Source organism: Marmota flaviventris, chromosome 1 (assembly GCF_047511675.1).
Source record: "Marmota flaviventris isolate mMarFla1 chromosome 1, mMarFla1.hap1, whole genome shotgun sequence".
Classification (NCBI taxonomy): Eukaryota; Metazoa; Chordata; class Mammalia; order Rodentia; family Sciuridae; genus Marmota; species Marmota flaviventris.
Window position 1 is genome coordinate 220,480,862 of NC_092498.1, and position 16,684 is coordinate 220,497,545.

General features: G+C 59.0%; 1 protein-coding gene and 1 pseudogene across 3 annotated transcripts; both read right to left on the minus strand.

Annotated features, from left to right (window-relative positions):
* Nucleotides 1-236: 236 nt before the first annotated feature.
* On the minus strand, nucleotides 237-8,303 carry Bsg (basigin (Ok blood group)). 3 transcript variants are annotated; one of them, XM_071604887.1, is made up of 10 exons: nucleotides 8,194-8,278; nucleotides 3,836-4,183; nucleotides 2,931-3,087; nucleotides 2,341-2,423; nucleotides 2,047-2,183; nucleotides 1,685-1,961; nucleotides 1,578-1,592; nucleotides 1,164-1,188; nucleotides 920-987; nucleotides 237-840 (listed from the first exon to the last, which is right to left on the minus strand). In XM_071604887.1, the coding sequence occupies exons 1-9, from the start codon at nucleotides 8,255-8,257 to the stop codon at nucleotides 924-926; spliced, it is 1,170 nt and encodes a 389-aa protein (XP_071460988.1). In that variant the 5' UTR covers nucleotides 8,258-8,278; the 3' UTR covers nucleotides 237-840; nucleotides 920-923. The 3 variants fall into 3 exon arrangements, with proteins under 3 accessions (XP_071460988.1, XP_027808198.1, XP_027808199.1); XM_027952397.2 differs by lacking the exon at nucleotides 1,578-1,592 and having other exon boundaries at nucleotides 8,194-8,272; XM_027952398.2 differs by lacking the exons at nucleotides 1,578-1,592; nucleotides 3,836-4,183 and having other exon boundaries at nucleotides 8,194-8,303.
* A 2,490-nt stretch (nucleotides 8,304-10,793) lies between these two features.
* LOC114105799 (ATP synthase subunit alpha, mitochondrial pseudogene) lies at nucleotides 10,794-15,769 on the minus strand (annotated as a pseudogene).
* Between the last annotated feature and the right edge of the window lie 915 nt (nucleotides 15,770-16,684).

The following is a 16,684-nucleotide window of genomic DNA, read 5'->3' on the forward strand; positions in this document are numbered from 1 at the left end:
GACAGGTACAACCACTGCCCAGCTCCCAAGGTTGACCTGGCTTCTGGGTTGTTGTGCCCACACTCTCAGTACCTGGAGACTTGCAGCCCTACTACCTGCCCTCCCTGTTCCCTGGCCCTGCCCTGATAATTGAGCTGCCCATCGGCCTCCCTCACCTGTGACCCCTGCTCGATGCCCTGGGTTCCACCCACAGGCTCCTGTCACCTGCAGTCATCACAGCCAAGGTGAGCACGAGGCGGGGTGGGGTCAGTCTTTATTGTAGGGTTCCCACCCAGCCCAACACTGGAAAGGGTGCTGCTATCCTCCGCTGGAGCTGGGGAGTTCTGGAGTCCCATCCTCTGGCACACAGACATTGGGAGGGGGTAGGGGTCACTTGGGAGAGTGAAGGGGTCACTGTGCAGGTGAGTGGGTAGGTAGGCAGGCCCCCTGCACCATCAAGAGGTCTGAGCTGCCACTGAGCCACAGACCTGCAAACTTCATGAAGAAATCTCCACAAAGCCCAGGGCAAACACAGAGCACTGGCCTCAGAGAGGCAGGAGACTGGACTGGGGGCTAGGGAGGTCCACCCACCCACCCACACGCCCAGGCGTGGCCAGGGGGAGGCGGACACTCCAGGGTTCCAGTGACACAGTTAAATGGTGGACACCTAACAGAATTCTACGCACAGAACCTACTGCGTCTCAACTAAACGGGGCACGCTGCAACCTGTGACAGGCTCGCTCTGGCCGAGGGTTCTCTCAGAGCTGAGAATCTGGGATCTTGCAGACACGGGGATGGACTCCTGCTGGAGGCAGAGACGCAGACACGGGGCTCCAGCACACGGCTCCAGTCCTGGGGCGCCTGGAGAGGCAGGGGTCCCTCAAATACCAGCCCCGCCCTCACCCCGGGGGGTCCCTGGGGCCCCAGGGTCGGCGTGCACCTGCTCAGGTGGCGTTCCTCTGGCGGACATTCTTGCCCTTGTCGTTCACGTGGTGACTGCTGCTCTTCCTGGGGAAACAGGGCAGGGCCTCAGCCCATGGCGCCTGGCTGGAGACCGAGCCCTCCCCAGCCCACCCCTCTCAGAGCAGCACCCTGACTGCCTGGGAGGCACCCACCAAGGACCCGGGCAGGTCTGGGTACACACCTCGGAGCCCCCAACACTCCCCCAGTGAGCTAGCACTTACAGCGGTGCCGCGCCTGCGTCGTCATCTGTAGGCACAGCCAACGTGGGAGAGAGGAGACGGGCATCAGGAGAGGTCTGCACAGCACACCTGCAGCTTCCCTCGGGGCTCACCAGAGGGGCCAGCCACCCAGGGTCCCTCCCAGGCAGTGGCCGTGCAAGAAAGCTGGCACTCCTCACCTTGGCCAAGCACCTCAAAAGCACTGTGGCCTGGGCCTTGCCCGCACCCCGGCTAAGGACAGCAGCACAGCCGAGGCCCCTGTGGCAAGCATGCAGGCCCACACCTGGGGTAGGGTGTGCAGGGGCCACTCCCAGGTGGCAATCAGGGCGCCTGAGGCTACGCCATGCAGTCAAAGGCTCACCAGGGCCAAGATCCTCAAGGCCCCCAGCGGTCAGAGGTACCTGAGGCACCACTTACCGTGGAGGATGCCAGCTTGAGGCCGAGGGAGGAGAGAGGGGCAGTGAGGTGTGGCAGACCCTCCCCAGGAGCTCCCTGACCCCCAGGCTCCTGGGGCTGCAGCTCACCATCCAGGGGCTCATCGGGCTTCCGCCGCTTCTCGTAGATGAAGATGATGGTGACGAGCACCAGCACCTCAGCCACGATGCCCAGGAAGGGCCAGAGGGCGGCCAGGCGGCTGCGCACCCGCAGGGTGATCTCGGCCTTCTCTTGGCCCTCCAGGCTGGTGCCATTGCACACATAGGTGCCAGGGTCGGTACCCATGTCCAGGTCCTTGATGCGCAGCTCCGACTTGGCTTCTGAAGAACTCACGTAGAATTTGCTCTGGGAGCCGTTGGTGATGACCTAGGGGGACCTTGTCAGACTGGAGGGAGAGCTCTGGGTTCCCACCCGTGGTCCTGCAGCCCTGGGTCCCAGTTTGGGCCCTCACCTGGTAATGGGAGTTGACCATCTTGTACCAGGCCCAGTCGGTGACAGGCGGGTAAGACTCTGACTTACAGACCAGAGTGACCGCTTCCCCCTCATTGGCATGCTCAGACTTCTTTGCAGCCTTGATATGGGGAGGCCCTGGAGAGAACAAGGAGAGTCCGACACCCAGGCCCTGCAGAACTGTTCCTGGGCTCCTGACCCTGCTAACCCCCGCCCCCCCCCCGCCCCCACCGAAGGGCATGGCAGACTACCCTGGCCCAGGCCCCATACAGGATGCCCTGTGCCGAGCACTTACCCCTCACTGTGATCTCAGCCCTGCCCACGGGCTCAGGGAGGAAGACACAGAAGTACCTGCCAGAGCTGTCCTCCATGTTCACCCTGCAATTAGGTAGGAGTGAGTTTGGTCTTCATGGCCAGGCAGCCCTGCCCCCAGGAACTGGGGCCTTAGGGTGCCTGTGGCTCACAGAGGGTTGTCCTAACCCAACCACCACAGTCCTGTCAAGACTGTGTGCAGTGACCCGCCAGGGAGGCCCTCAGGAGGGGACGCAGACCAGAGGCAGTCAGGGACCCACTTAAAGAGCCTGCTGTAGCTGCCAGCCCTGCCTGCACTCATGGTCCGTCCGCCCCAGTAAGCCTGACACAAAAGGCCCAATTAGGGTAATGCCCAGCCATGGGGCAGGCAGAGAGGGGCCCCAGTGCTTGGCTTCTGAGGCCTCCACTTGTGCACAGGGCCCCCAAGAGCACCCTGAGGACACAGTGGCATCTGTATCCCCAGTGTTGGGGTGGTCGGCCTGCACTGCCCCCACACCTCCGAGGACACTCTGGGATCCCGGACCCTCTGGACCCCGCTGGGCACAGGATTGCTGGCAGCAGCCCCTTACTCACTCAAACACTGTCTGCAGGTCAGGCAGGACGTCCTCTTTCAGCACCTTGTCACCCTTCACCCACTGGTGGCCAGTGACCTGGGTGGTGCTGTGATTCAAGGCACAGGTGAGACGCATCTTAGAACCAATGTCCTCCACAGTTGTCATGATGGTGCCCGCTAGGAAGCCAAGTAAGCTGGTCAGCACACGACGCAAGGACCATACAAGCCACCAGTGTCCTCACTGCAGACCAAGGCCACTGCCCGATCCAAGGAGCCTCTCCTGCTGCTGCAGCGCTGACCCGAGGCACCTCTGCAGGCATCTGACTAGCTGAGCCGATGATACCCCCAACAAAGGCCTGGCCTTCGCAAATGAGGAAAGCACGGCTGTCCAGGGCACCTGCCCCGCTCTGGGGCACTGCTGGGACCCTCACCCCAGCAGAGCAGACCTCCTGGCTGGCTGCGACACACCCTTCAGGAATCGAACCTGAAAGCATCTAGAACTAGAAGCTGAGAAGCCCCCAGAGGTTCTGGAAGTCCCGCTCCTGGGCTGAGCACGGCCGTGTGGATGCTCAGTGTGGCCACGCAGTGGCAGGTCCCGACCCACTGGTCAGACGCACAAGGGAGACAGGCCAGCCAGGGTGCAGGGGGCCGGGCAGGCACTGGAGAGCAGGGCAGGCAGATGGATGGGACAAAACAGGGTGCAGAGACCGCAGGGCAAAGGGCAGGCCTGCCTACTCCTGCAGGCCACCCCAGGCCCGCGGAACAGCAAGCCCACCGTAACCGGAGAGTCCTGGGTCCAGGTAGGAAAGGCCTTGGTGGGGAGTGGGACGGAGAGCTGGGTGGGGGGCATCTGGATGCTACGGAGCAGGACCCAGGGACCGGGTGGCACAGAAGGACAACTGAGGCAGGCACCCCGGCCACTCACGTTCGAGGACCACCACGCTCGCCTGGGCACGGACCCACTTGACCCTGGGTGCCCGGGTCAGGTGGTTGCGGTCGGGGTCGTTGCTGGCCCGGCACTCGTAGGTGCCTGCATCCTCCGTGGTCAGCTTCTCGATGGACACGCTGCTGGCCGCATGCTGGCGGTAGGTGGCGTGGATGTGGACGCGGTCCAGCCGAGCGCCATCCCAGAGCTGGGAGCAGGTGTCATTGGGACCGTTCCCTTCAAACCACCACTGGATCTCGGGGACGGGGCTGCCCACAGCCTGGCAGTGCAGTTCCACACGGCCCCCCGCCCACCCCTCTTGGGACAGTGGAGACTTGATGAAGCCAGCTATGGGGAGAGGGTGAGTGCCGCTATTACTATGAGGGAGGAGAATCGAGGGCACAGGTCAGCGCTGGCTGGGACACCCACATCACAAGCCTGGATGCACAGCGGCCAGGGCCTTCTGCAGCGAGCCCTGCTTCCCTCCAGCTTGTGCAGGAGCTGGGCACAGCTGGGTGGAGAAGAGGACACCACAGGCCCTAGAGCCACCGGGGCTCAGCCTGGCACGTGCCCACCTGGGCCAGGTCCTCACCAGAGACAGCACAACGGCGAGGCCACAGATAGCTTCAGACTAGACCCGAGACTGGGAAGCCAGAGGCTGTGACTGAGGCCTGTCAGAACCCTTCTTATGGCCCTCCTAATGGGGTCCCACAGGCAGCACCCCACTTCAGCCTGGTACCCTCCATGGAGAACACCTGCACTACAGAGCCTCCCAAGCGTGCACAGGTCCTCTGCCCCTGCGCTCTGTTTGGCCTGCCGCGGAAGGCAGGCACTCCTTCCCAAGGACACACTCAGGATCTCGGCGGGGCAACCACAGCCAGGCAGGCATGGAGAACAGCCCGCCTGGTGGAGGGCGCGGGGCTCAGGACCAGCCACGCTGGCAGGAAGGGGCCTCAGTCCCCCCCCACTGGTCACCTGCAGGTTCTTTCTCTGAAATGGGACAAAGGGTCTCAGAACTGTAGAGTGGCAGGACACCGATGCAGGCTCTGATACTGCCTAGGGCAAGACTTCTGCAGACGCACAGGCAGGCCCTCTGCTCTGGGGCAAGGCAGGCAGCTGCCCCACAGCTCCAGGGACTGGGCAAGATGCCTGTCCACCTGAGTGGTTTCAAGGCCCGCAGGGCAGCAGATGCAGAGTCAGCAACTGTTGGCACTGCCTCTATTGTGAGAAGATCACCTCCGGGTAACCTACGTTCTGTGGGAGACGAGATTTCCCTGATTGCAGAACCAGCAGCTTGGGGCAGAGTGGGAGCAGTGAGCCAGGGCAGGAAACTCTGCCTTCCCGCCTGCGGGCAGGGGGTTCCTTGGCCTGGGACTGCTTCAGGGCTCAGCCTTCCTTCACCAAGGGCTTCAGGGCAGTGGCTCCCAAGCTACCACCTTGGCTCTTGGGCCTTACTCTTCCCTACCCTAGCCCCACCTCTCCACCAGGTGCTGTGGATGTCTGCAGGACTGGGCATGGCTGCCTGGTCTCTGGGGACACCTGGGCCTGACAGTCATGCAGGGAACCAGAGGGAACCAGAACATCTGCCCTGAGGGGCCTCTCTGCTTCAGTCTTGGAAATGTCGGTGTCTCTTGGGAAATGAAGCCAGGATTCATGCACAGTCCTGTCCACATTCCCTCCAAGTGGCCTCAGACACAAGGACAGTGCACCCTATGGCTGCCTTTCACTGGGCAGAGCTTTGGGGGTGATGCCAGCACCCAAGAGAGAAGCCAAGGGGAGCTTCTGTTCCTCCACTACCCGCCCGGAGAAGGCAAGTCTAGATCCTGCCATGTGATCTGCAACCCACTCCAGCACTCACCTTCATCTAAAAACAGCCACCCTCTCCCTGCCCACTTGCAATCGGGCAGGGCATAAGGCCAGGCCACTGCAGGGTAAGCCGTATATGGTAGAGGGCCCCTCCCAGAGAGCACAGAGTGGCGGCCCACGCCCAGCTTCCCTCCTCCCCCACAGCAGAGCTGCCAGGACTGGGGAGAACGTGCTGGGAGGCTGGCTGTGGGCATCAAATGGCTAGCATATCCCACCCCAGGTGCCCATCTTGGGAGGGTCCCAGTGCCAGCTTCTGAGGAGCAGGCTGGCCAGGAAAAGCTAGCATGGTCACTCAGAGGAAACGGGTGGAACCCCCAGCACCACAAAATGTAGGAGCATCCACTCTGTGCAGGGGGGTGCTCTGCACCCTGACCCTCAGGCTCTGAGTCACTTCAAGGGCAAAGCCTGAAAGTCAGATAAGCAAGCACAGACACATCCCAGGTGTCCCTGCACACCTCCCACACCACAGAGACTGCCGGGGCACAACAGCTCCCTGTGCCACTCAAGGGAGAGCAGGGGGTCTGCCAGCTGTTCAGCCTTCTGCTGGCATAAACCTGCTTAGGCTCTGGGCAAGGCGAAGGTCCTCTACCCACTTAGCCACCGTGGCAGAGCACTGAACCAATCCAGGCAGGGCCAGTGGGGCTTCAGCCCCTCCCCACCGCAGTTTATCTTCTGCATTCACCTTGTGGGGGCTCCTATCTGTATCACCCAGAGAGCCAGCCTCACTGGGGGACTAAGGCTTTTGCCTGGGAGGAGGCCAATAAAGGGCCTTTTTGATTACAGACAAGGAAACGCTAAAGTGGGTCAGAAGCACTGGTGAAGCTTCTGCTATTGGCAGCCCCCTTCCTGGCCCCTATCCAATGCCCTGTCATCTACTGCTCAGGCACTGCTGCCTGGCTACAGCCCTGACCCCCTTGCAGCAGACCTTGGGTTTTGCCTTCATTTCCTGTGCAATGGATCTTAATCTAGTGCCAAATAGGGGTCTCAAAAAAAGGAAGAAAATTCCCCCCATGAAGCAAGAATGCTGTCTTGCTCTTCTGGAAAACACCCCTTGGCCCTCTTCCCAGAAGGCCCCCGTGTGCAGCACTGAGCACCAATGCCACCAAGTCTACCAAAACAGCACTTTCTGCTTTAACCGGGGAGGCTGAGGCCATGTCCCTGCTGCCTTGAACACCTGACTCCCCTCCTAGGCCTCCATTTGCCCACTCGTCAAGGAGGAAAAGGACTAGACACCGTCTCACTCTACCTCAGGTCAGACAGCATTTGAGAAGGCAGTACAACCAGACTCAGGAAGCATGCATGTGTGCCAGATGGAGACAGGGTCCAAATCCCACCAAGAATGATAATTCCTCCAGGCCCAGAGCCGACAGTTCCAGGGCCATTCCTTGCACGTGGTCCCAGCAGCACAGGTCACAGAGGTGCCAGGGCTGTATGCATACCCAGGCAGGATGGGCCACCATGGATGTGCCCCACAGCGTCCAATCTGTGCACATGGGTTGGGCAGGCACTGGACCAGCCTGAAGCCCTGATTCCAATCCAGAGGGGCTCCTCAAAAGCCCTGAGTTGGGGGGCAGGGATGGTGGCTCAGCAGTAGAGCGCCTGCCACACAGGAGCAAGACCCTGAGTTCAATCCTCAGCACCACATAAAAATAAATAAGTGAAACAAAGATACTGTGTCCAACTACAACTAAAAAATAAATATAAAACAAACAAAAAACCCCGAGTCGGGTCTCCCTCCCCTTGCCAAAGGCAAGGCAGGTGGCCACCGCCAATGCCTGAGGCACTCTTCCAGGACTGATCCTTCCCCTACCGGGTCAGACAGGAGAGCTCACCTCCAAAACGTGGTGAGAGGTTTTGCACCCACACATCCAGGCAGGGATACTGGGGAGAGCGCTAATGGCACTGTTACCCCCAGGAACTTCCCAGGGTCTTTTCCTGCTTCCAAGCACCAGCAGGATCAGGGGCTTCTCATCTTGGCAGCACCCCTCCATTTTGTCCCCCTTTTGTTGAGGCTCCCTGAGGCACGAGGCCGCCCTTAGCCCAGGGCCCCCAAACCTCGCGACGTCACCCCTGAGCGCTGCTGTCCCTAGGGGTGCGGACCCCCAGCTGGAGACCTCCTTCACTCCATCTCCCCCAAATCCTGGGTTGCTGCCCCGGTACTACTGTCCCGTGAGGATCTCCAGCAGCACTTCTCCAGCCCCATCCACGGGGCCCAGGGCCCCCCACAATACCCCCTCCACTCCCATTCCCCGAAGGACCCCCTGAGAACCCCCAAGGTCACCCCCGGCGGGGGCCACTCCACTCTCGTCCCCCAAGGGCCCCATCAAACCTCGGGGACATCGCCCGAGGCACGGCAGTACCGCGAGAAACCCCAGGGTCACCTCTCCCCCGGGTCCTCGGGGTGGGGACTCCAGGCGGCGTCCCTCCTCCAGTCCCAGCCCCTCCACACCCCCCCCCCCGCCCCGGGACCCGCGGACCCGCCTGCTCCTCACCCGCCGCGGAGGCGCCCTGAACGCCCAGCAGCGCGAAGCCCAGCACCAGCAGCACCGCCGCCATGTCGCCCGTCGTCCCCGCTCCCGACCCTGCCCTGGCGCTATAAGTAGAGCGGGGAAAGCTGCCGGGCGCGCGCACGCCAGTGGCGTCACAGGGCGGGGCACGCCGGACGCCACGCCCTGCGCACGCGCGCACACGCACGTATGCCGGAGCCAGTCCGGCGGGCACCAGCTACGGAAGCCGGCGGCAGAGCAGCAGCACGTGACCCTGGGGGGCCGCCGGGGACTTGGGGGTGGGGCCCAGGGTGCCCGGAGGTGGGGCGCGGCTGCTCGCTTCCTGCTGCGTGTTTTCCTTACTTACTTATTTCTGGTACTGGGGGTTGAGCCCCGGGTGCTTAACCACTGAGAAACACCCCCAGCCCTTATTGTTATTATTTTTTGAGACAGAGCCTCACTTGCTGAGATTGGCTGTGAACTCACTGCCCCAGCCTCCCAAACCTCTGGGGTTATAAATATGCAGAGCTGTTCCTCAATAAATGGGCATTTTCTCCTACCAGGAGCCTTGTTCTTCTTTTGAAGCCAGATTTAAAATTAGGTAGTCAGTGTAGTTAGGTAAATCGGGTCTAATATCGAGTGAAATCTAAAATGGAGGCCATGCTGACCATGATTCCGGGAAACACAGGACAACTCATGGAATTTTAATGAAGTCCCGGAAAGGCCCTAGGCCAAAGTCCACCCCAGAGAAACCCAGGAAACAGCCCCCAACAGATTTGGAGATAGCCCATCCCAGAGAACTGATAAACCCATCCCCAAAAGTGATAATGAAGTCCTTCCTGCCCAGATTACTTGTTTGGCCCACCTGTGTCCTAACCCTTCCCCCTCGCATTCCATCATCAAAACTATAAAAATGGGAGACAACGGCACTTCCACGGGTTCCACCTCTTGGGTCCCCTGCTTCCTCCGGGAGAAGTCTTTTCTGCTGTCCTTTAATAAACTTCTGATTTCTACTCTGACCTTGCCTGGGCGTGCCTCTGGTGTTATTCTTCAACATTGGGGAAGCAAGGACTCGTCACGTCACCGGTCAACAGCGGTAACACTTTCAACAGGGATGCTCCATACCATGCTTGCTCCGTTATTTCTAAAGGTTTCAGGTTGAAATTGGTGAAAATGGCACATTTTTTTGATATAAGATAGAAGTACAGCTTTTGTGAATAATTTAAAAAGGTAAATTTTAGCTTATTTTTGTTTTTCTTGCCTTTTTTGGAGGTATAATTTATATCGTGTAAATTGCATCGAAAAAAAAAAAAGAAAAAGAAAGAAAGGCCGGTGCTAAGTTCAGTGAGAGGAAGGTCCCTTGCCTCAGCAGTAGCCGATTGGCCCTCAGATTAGACCCAGAGGGAGAGCAAATTGTTTCTCGGCGTGTTTCCTGTACAGGTTTTGGGCCATCACACAAAGGAAATTTAGATCTAACTGGCTTCCAGTTCTGTGTTTTCTTTGGGAACCCAACCCTGGGGACACCACGTGCAGGAATAACAACAGATGACAGAACTTCAGACAGCCATTAGGGTGGGCTCTACCTGGCCTTGTGGGAGTAGCTGCTGGTCCCCAGAGAGGACAGATGGCTGCAAGAGAAGGGACCCTGCATCAGAACTAAAACCCTTCTTTTTCTTTCTCTTCCTCCTCCTCCCCCCCCCCTTTTTTTTATGTGCTGGAATAATCCCAGGGCCTCTCACAGTCTCAAAAGCAAAAACTTCTGTTCTTCCAGGACACCAAGAAAGTGAAAGACAGTCCATAGAAAGAGGAATTATTTGCAAATCCTGCATCTGATAAGGGACATATCTAGAGCATATAAGGAATGTGATTCAAGGGGCTGGGGCCGGGGCTCAGTGGCAGAGTGTTTGCCTGGCATGTGTGAGGCACTGGGTCTGATCCTCAGCACCACATAAAAACGAATAAAATAAAGGGTTTGTGTCCATTAAACACACGCCCCGTGCAACACCGCCCCCCTCCATTCAATGGTGATTTAAAAATGGGCCAAGGGGCTGGGTGTGGCTCAGTGGTAGAGCCCTGGCCTAGCAGGCCCCAGGCCCGGGTTCCTCTGCAGCACTGTGAAGAATGCATAAGATAAAGGGCGCCAAGGATCTGGATCCCAAGGAACCCTACAGATGCCAGAAGGCACCGTGTGTGTGTGTGTGTGTGTGTGTGTGTGTGTGTGTGTGTGTCTGACTCAACACGGTCAGCCCACAGGGAAACTCCCTCAGGACTGTAGCCAGGTGGGATGGGGCTCACTGGCCACTCCCAGGAGGGCCGGGGTCTGAAAACCAGATGGTAGATCTGGTGAGAATTCAAAGCTGGGACTTTCACACTGCTGCCAGGGACACAGGCTGGCACAGCCACCGGGAGGCAGCCCAGAGGAGCCTAAATGCACTTCTGTTTAACCCATGTTTGTTTTTTTTTCTTTTCTTTTTCTTTCTTTGTGATGTTAGGGATGGAATCTGGGGTCTCCTGAGTGCTAGGCAAGTGCTAGCCACAGACCCCCACCCTCAGCCCCTGCTCAGCAATTCTCCTAGGCATGTACCCAAGAGCAGCGAAGGCCCGGTTCACACCCAGACTCCGGCACCCACATACACAGCAGGCAGCACCCAGCGGCCTGGAGCATCCCTGGGTGGGCGGAGGGACACTCTCAGGGCGGCCGTGTGGCACCTGGCCCGGCAGGCCATGTCAGAGGTCAAGGCCATGCATCCTGGGACCGACCGGGCCAGGATGTCAGAGGAGCAGGCCTGAGTTTATTAGAAGAGGTCGGAAAAGGGGGAGTGGGATTCTGGGGGAAGGGAGACCGTGGACCCTCTGGGGAGGAGAGGGACAGAAGGTGCCTCCAGCCCTCCTGTAGCAGGGCCCATCAGACCTTTGGGTCCCTGTGCCCAGAGCCTTACCCCAGGGAGGGAACTGGACTCTGAGGACAGGCAGACCTGGGTCACTTGCCTGTGCTGACCTGGTCTGATTGAAACTTGTCCTTACAGATTTGACAGCTGGGGGCTTGGGGTCTCATTCCCTGGCTGAGTCCTGGAGTCTGGTAAGATCCTGAGAGTCCCCTTTGGGGACTTTGTGCTCTTGCAGGCAGGTGCTTTGCTAAGGAATGTGGCTCCCAGGCAGGGCCAGAGTCGCCCCAGGCAGATGGCTTCCAGAGCACGTGTGTAGACTCACACCTTTAACTTCCTGTCCCACCATCCAGGTCTGTGTCACCTGCAGGTGGACCTTGAGGGTGAGAACCAGGCACTTAATGGGAAATGACCAGAACAGACCAGTTCAGAGATGGGACATGGGTTCGTGGGTGCCAGGGGATGGGATGGGGGTTGGGGGCAGCTCATGGGAACAGGCTTCCTGTTGGGGTGATGGGATGTTGTGAAGCCAGGTAGAGCTGAGCTGCCCAGCTGCCCTCGAACTTGCCACCCTCCTGCGTGGCCCCCAGGTCACCGGAACCACAGGTGTGGCCTCTGTGCCTGGCTGCGGGGTGAATCGGTGAGATACAGCTCGGATAGAAAGCTGGGAGAAGCCCGGGGGCAGAGGCCATGTCGGTGGCACTGACCCTGGAGGCCACGGCAGGAGGGTGGCAAGTTTGAAGTCAGCCTGGGCAACTTCGACCCTGTCTCAGACAGACAAACAATTAAAAAGGGCTGGGGGAGTAGGTCGGCGGTGGGGCACCCCTGGGCTCCATCCCCTGTACCAAGAAACAGCGGGAGATGTAATGAGGTATCGGTGCCGGCTCTTGCCAAGAGGTGGGCGACTCCTTGGAGGGGCACGTGAATTTGCTCAGGAGTGGCAGGGAAGGGCATGTCCACGGGAAGGGGAAGGCAGCACAGGCAGAGGCCCCTGGGGAGCAGTTGCTTCCAGGAGGAGGCTAGGCAGGGTGCGGGGTCTAGGGGCCCCGACTCAGGGCGGGGACTGTGGAGGTTCCCTGCACACAGTGAGGTGCAGCTCAGGAGCCTGGGAGCCTTGAGCTGCCCAGAGCCCAGGCAGGAAGCCTTCAGGCTGGAGAATCACAGGGGGTCCGGAGCTACGTGCAGGACGGGGAGGCCAGCTGGCATCAGAGCCCTGCAGGTCACAAACAAGGCTGGGCTGCGGAATTCCTGCCCTACCCAGCCTCCGGCAAGTCCAGCCCTGGGAGGTTTCAGGGCTGCCAAGAAGCCTTGGCCTTTGTTCTCCAAACAAAGCCCACACCAGGCCACCTCCAGGGCTTGCTCTGGCCCCTCCCTGGAGCCACTGCCCTGAGCCACTGCCCCGAGCCCTGCTCAGCAGGCCAGCACCTGAGTCCCTGCTCTGCTCTGTCCTGGCCCCTCTGCCTACCAGGGACAGACGGCATGGCAAGGGTTTTTAAGATACAAACGGGGACACCCAGTTAAACTTGAAATTCAAATTAAAAAAAAAATAAATAAATGAAGGTTGCATTTTGTTTTTTTACTCATTCCCTCCAGGGGCTGGGGGGCCCTGCCCGCTGAGCAGTGTGCTGCCCCTGGACTGCGGCCCGGGTCCAGGCCACTGGTGTCCAGGGCACTGGTGTCCAGGGCACACGTGCAGGGGCACCACCACAAGTCGTGGCTGCTTTTATTTCTTTATCTGTTCATGTGCGGGTCCTGGTCTGTGCTGAGGACAGTACAGTGGAGGGCAGCCCTCGCACTTTGCCCTTTCACTCCTGGCCTCCTGGCCATCGGGCTCCTGCTTCCTCCAGTGCCCTCAACCCTCTGTGGGAGAGCCAAGGGCCAGATCTGCTCTCTGGGGCCCACACCCTCCCTGGAGAGACGGGACCCCAGGTCTGGGTGTCCTCCCCGTCTCTGGCTTTGGGTGCAGCCTGTGAGGACTAGCAGGACTTCCTGGACTGGCCTCGAGAGGGGAAGGGCGCTCGCCTAGAGAGGCCCCTTTCTGCTTCCCTGTCTCAGGGCTGGGACACCATGGGACACCTGTTCCTGGTGGGTCCTTCTGCATTCAGTCACCTGCCTCCAGGGAGGGAGCTGGCCACGTGCTGCTGGACTTCCCCCACCCCCCTGCACATCTGCAGCCAGCCCCTGGCTCCTGGGCTTCTGTGTTCTGTGGTGCTGGGGACGGAGCGTGCCCGCCAGGGTGACTTTGAGACAGGGCCTTGCTGAGTTGCCCAGGCTGCCCTGGCGCTCAGACCCTCCCCCTCAGCCTCAGGCCTGGGTGGGCTTGGCGTCCCCCCTCGTGCCCCCTGTGGTGGGTTTTTTACTACCAACATGGAGCTTTTCATTTGTTTATTTATTCATCAGGTTTTTGCGTAGTGGTCGGTGGACAGCATGCCTTTATTTCATGTATTGCTATGTGGTGCTGAGGATCAGTGCTCAGCCCCAGCCCCAGCCCCAGCCCCAGCCCGGAACTTTTATTTCCAACTGATTTCTGTACAGGAAAGCGAGGAGCCAGGAGATGGGGAGCGGGAAATGAAAGGCCAGGCAGAGACACACGAGAGTGTATTGTCAGAGCTGACAAATCAAGGCCATCTCTGCATCCAGGGGGGGCGGCGCAGAACAGGCTGGGGTTCCTGACTTTCATGGGGCAGCTCAGGGATGGGAGGGAGCCGGGCGGGTCCCAAGGAGGCAATGTGAGGGAGGCTGAGACGCCCTTGGGCAGGAAAGAGTGCCAGCAGTGAAGGGTGGGTGGCCACTTCAGATGGCCCTGCAGATGCTGAGCAAGGGCCTTAAAAAGAGTATGAGAGTGACCCTTCTATAAATGGAAACACTGCGACTAGAAGAAATGAGGATGAAACCAGACCAGTGTTTTTTTTTTTTAGTTGTAGCTGGAACACAATATCTTTATTTTTATTTGTTTGTTTATTTATTTATTTTAGAGAGAGAGAGAGAGAGAGAGAATTTTTTAATATTTATTTTTTAGTTTTCAGCGGACACAACATCTTTATTTGTATGTGGTGCTGAGGATGGAACCCAGGGCCTCGCGCATGCCAGGCGAGCGTGCTACCACTGACCGCTGGAGCCACATCCCCAGCCCAATTTTTATTTATTTTTTTAATGTGGTGGTGCTGAGGATCAAACAAGTGCTCTACCAATGAGCCACAATCCCAGCCCCCAAACCAGTATTTGATGTGAATCCATACTTTACGCGAGGAATCCGGCCAAGAAGTTTTTAGCTTTGCATCTGACCCTTCTGAGATCTTTCCATCAGCCCTGATATTGCCCAAGAGGGCTTGGCGTGGACTGATCCCATGAGACATGAAAGCATTCTCTGACTGTCATCTCACTGGGCTCCAGTTTATCAAGGTAGGCCCTCACACCCGCGCCGACTGCGGCCGCTTCTTCTTCAGTAGACACAGGACAACACTGTGCCTGCTTCAGCCTCTCGGTCAGACCCACACCACACTCAAGAGTCAGTGAGTGTCAGCACCAAGATCAGAGCCAACTGGGCAAAAGCAGCCACCTCACACTATGGAGCCCACTCCAGCGCATGGTACCTGCCACGTGCTTCACAGCCCTGACAGGCGGAGCAGACCCAACCCGGGTCCCAGCAGGCAGACACCTTCACAGAACAGCTCCGTGTCCGAGAAGATCTGTCCCTCCGTGACGGAAACGACGTGGGTAGGAATATAAGCAGACACATCACCAGCCTGTTTCTGTGACTGGTGAAGCAGTCAAGAAGCTGCCACCAAAAGACCCATCATCACCAGGACTGGCCTCCGGCCAGACCCGGCATCCACGGAGCAATCGCAGCCTGTTGGGTAAGTCTCAGAGATGGGCAGAGCCTGCCTGGCCTCATCTCTGGGACATGCTCTCACAGAACAGCCAGAGGGAGGGCCGTGTACTGAAGAGGGGCAGCTCAGGAGCAGCAGTGAACACCTCCGTGATGCACCTTCACAGTGTCTGCTTCTGAGCCTCCTCACCAGCGGGCAATGGTGGTTTGCAGCCTGGGTACGATACCGCTGCTTCTTCCTATCAGAGCCATCGTTGAGACCTTTCTGGCTGATGACCGTCAGTGGCACACAGTGCTCTCCCGGTCTGCCCATCACCAGTCATCAGCTCAGGTTGACCATGGCCAGCTAGGGCCAAGCTAGGCCAGTCTGCCTGGTTCCCCTGCAGAGATCTGAGGGATGATTCCGGGTGTTTTCGGCCCCTTGCCTACAGGTCTGGAACCATCTGGGCCCTTTCCATCTGTGGGCTTCCCAACGGCACCTCCAACAGGACCCAGGGGCTCCTCACCAGCTAGAACACCCAGAATGGCTCCTGCCCTCTCTACAGTGTCTCCTTCAGTGAGCTCGTCATCCCGAGCACATCTCCACCAGCAGTGCCTGTTTCCAACTGGAGAGACACACCCTGGAAGCCTGAGGAAAGGTCTACCATGTCTTCTGCTTAAGCAGTCTTCACTTGAGAACCCCGAGCAATACAATACCCCGACACCAATACTTCAGATGCGCCCAGTTTCTTCAAGGTCAACAGAGGTGTGGGCTCAATGACAGAGACTTCTCAGCAGTGCCAATCTTGGAGGCAGAAATGAAGGAGGATCCCAAAGCATTTTGGGAGACCAGCCTGGCCCGCCAAGGGAGGGTGCAGGCCACAGCCATGAGGACATGCATGGGCAGCGTCTTTGGTTTCTCCTCAGGTGGTTCCTCTGCAGCCGTGGCCTCTGGACTGACTCTTCTGTGTGCATTTGCAATAGAGTGGGGGGCTTTGAATCCCAAGCAATTTCCAGAGGTTCTAGAGGATTTTCAGTGATTGTGGGGAGGAGTATGGATTTTATTCTGAGGGCACTGGGGAGCCCTGGCAGGTCTTGGAGCAGGGCAGGATCCTTGCCTGATGTATGTTGTGACTAGACGGCTCAGTTGTCAGGGGCCTGCGAGAGGCAGGAGTCAAAGCAGGGAGAATCAAGCAGAAGAGAGAAGGACCTGGTGGGCTGCATGGGGCCCCCAGACACCTGTTCCTAGAGCCTGAGCCCATGAGTCTGTTTTGCAGATGTAGTTAAGTGAAGGGTGAGATCCTCCCAGATTGAGATGGCCCCAAATGTAATGACAGCTCGAGAGGAGACACACACACCAAGGAGAAGGCACAGGAGGACCCAGGCAGAGGCTGGAGCAGGGCAGCCATTGGGAGCCCTGGAGAGCCAGGAGCCGGGAGGGAGGTGAGCCTCTGGGGGCGCCAGCCCAGCCCCAGCCGCACCTCCTCGAGGGGCCTCTAGGACTGACAGGGAAACCCAGAACCTGAGGCCCCGTCCGACACTGGGGCTGGCAAAGGAAGCTGAAGGCCGGGACCCCACCTCGGTGCACCTCGCAGAGGGGAGCAGAGGCGGCTGGCTCTGCAGGGGCCAGCTGTGTCTGACACACTGCCTGCCGGTCACCTCTCCAGCCAGCCGGGCCCAGGCAGGCCCCTGGGCCAGGCTGCCTGTAATAAGGGCCCGAGTCTGTGGTCTGGAGTCAGCAGCATGAGGCTACTTGAGACGGCAGCTTTGGGACACCCATTGCATCTCCTCCCAGGTGAGGTCC

Excerpts from the sequence above, each read along its gene's own strand:
- Bsg (XM_071604887.1), bottom strand. The coding sequence starts at position 8,257 with ATGGCGGCGGTGCTGCTGGTGCTGGGCTTCGCGCTGCTGGGCGTTCAG. Across the intron at positions 3,088-3,835 it reads GAGCGTGGTGGTCCTCGAAC|CGGGCACCATCATGACAACT; the intron begins GTGAGTGGCCGG and ends TTGGCTTCCTAG. Across the intron at positions 2,184-2,340 it reads GGCTGAGATCACAGTGAGGG|GGCCTCCCCATATCAAGGCT; the intron begins GTAAGTGCTCGG and ends TGTTCTCTCCAG.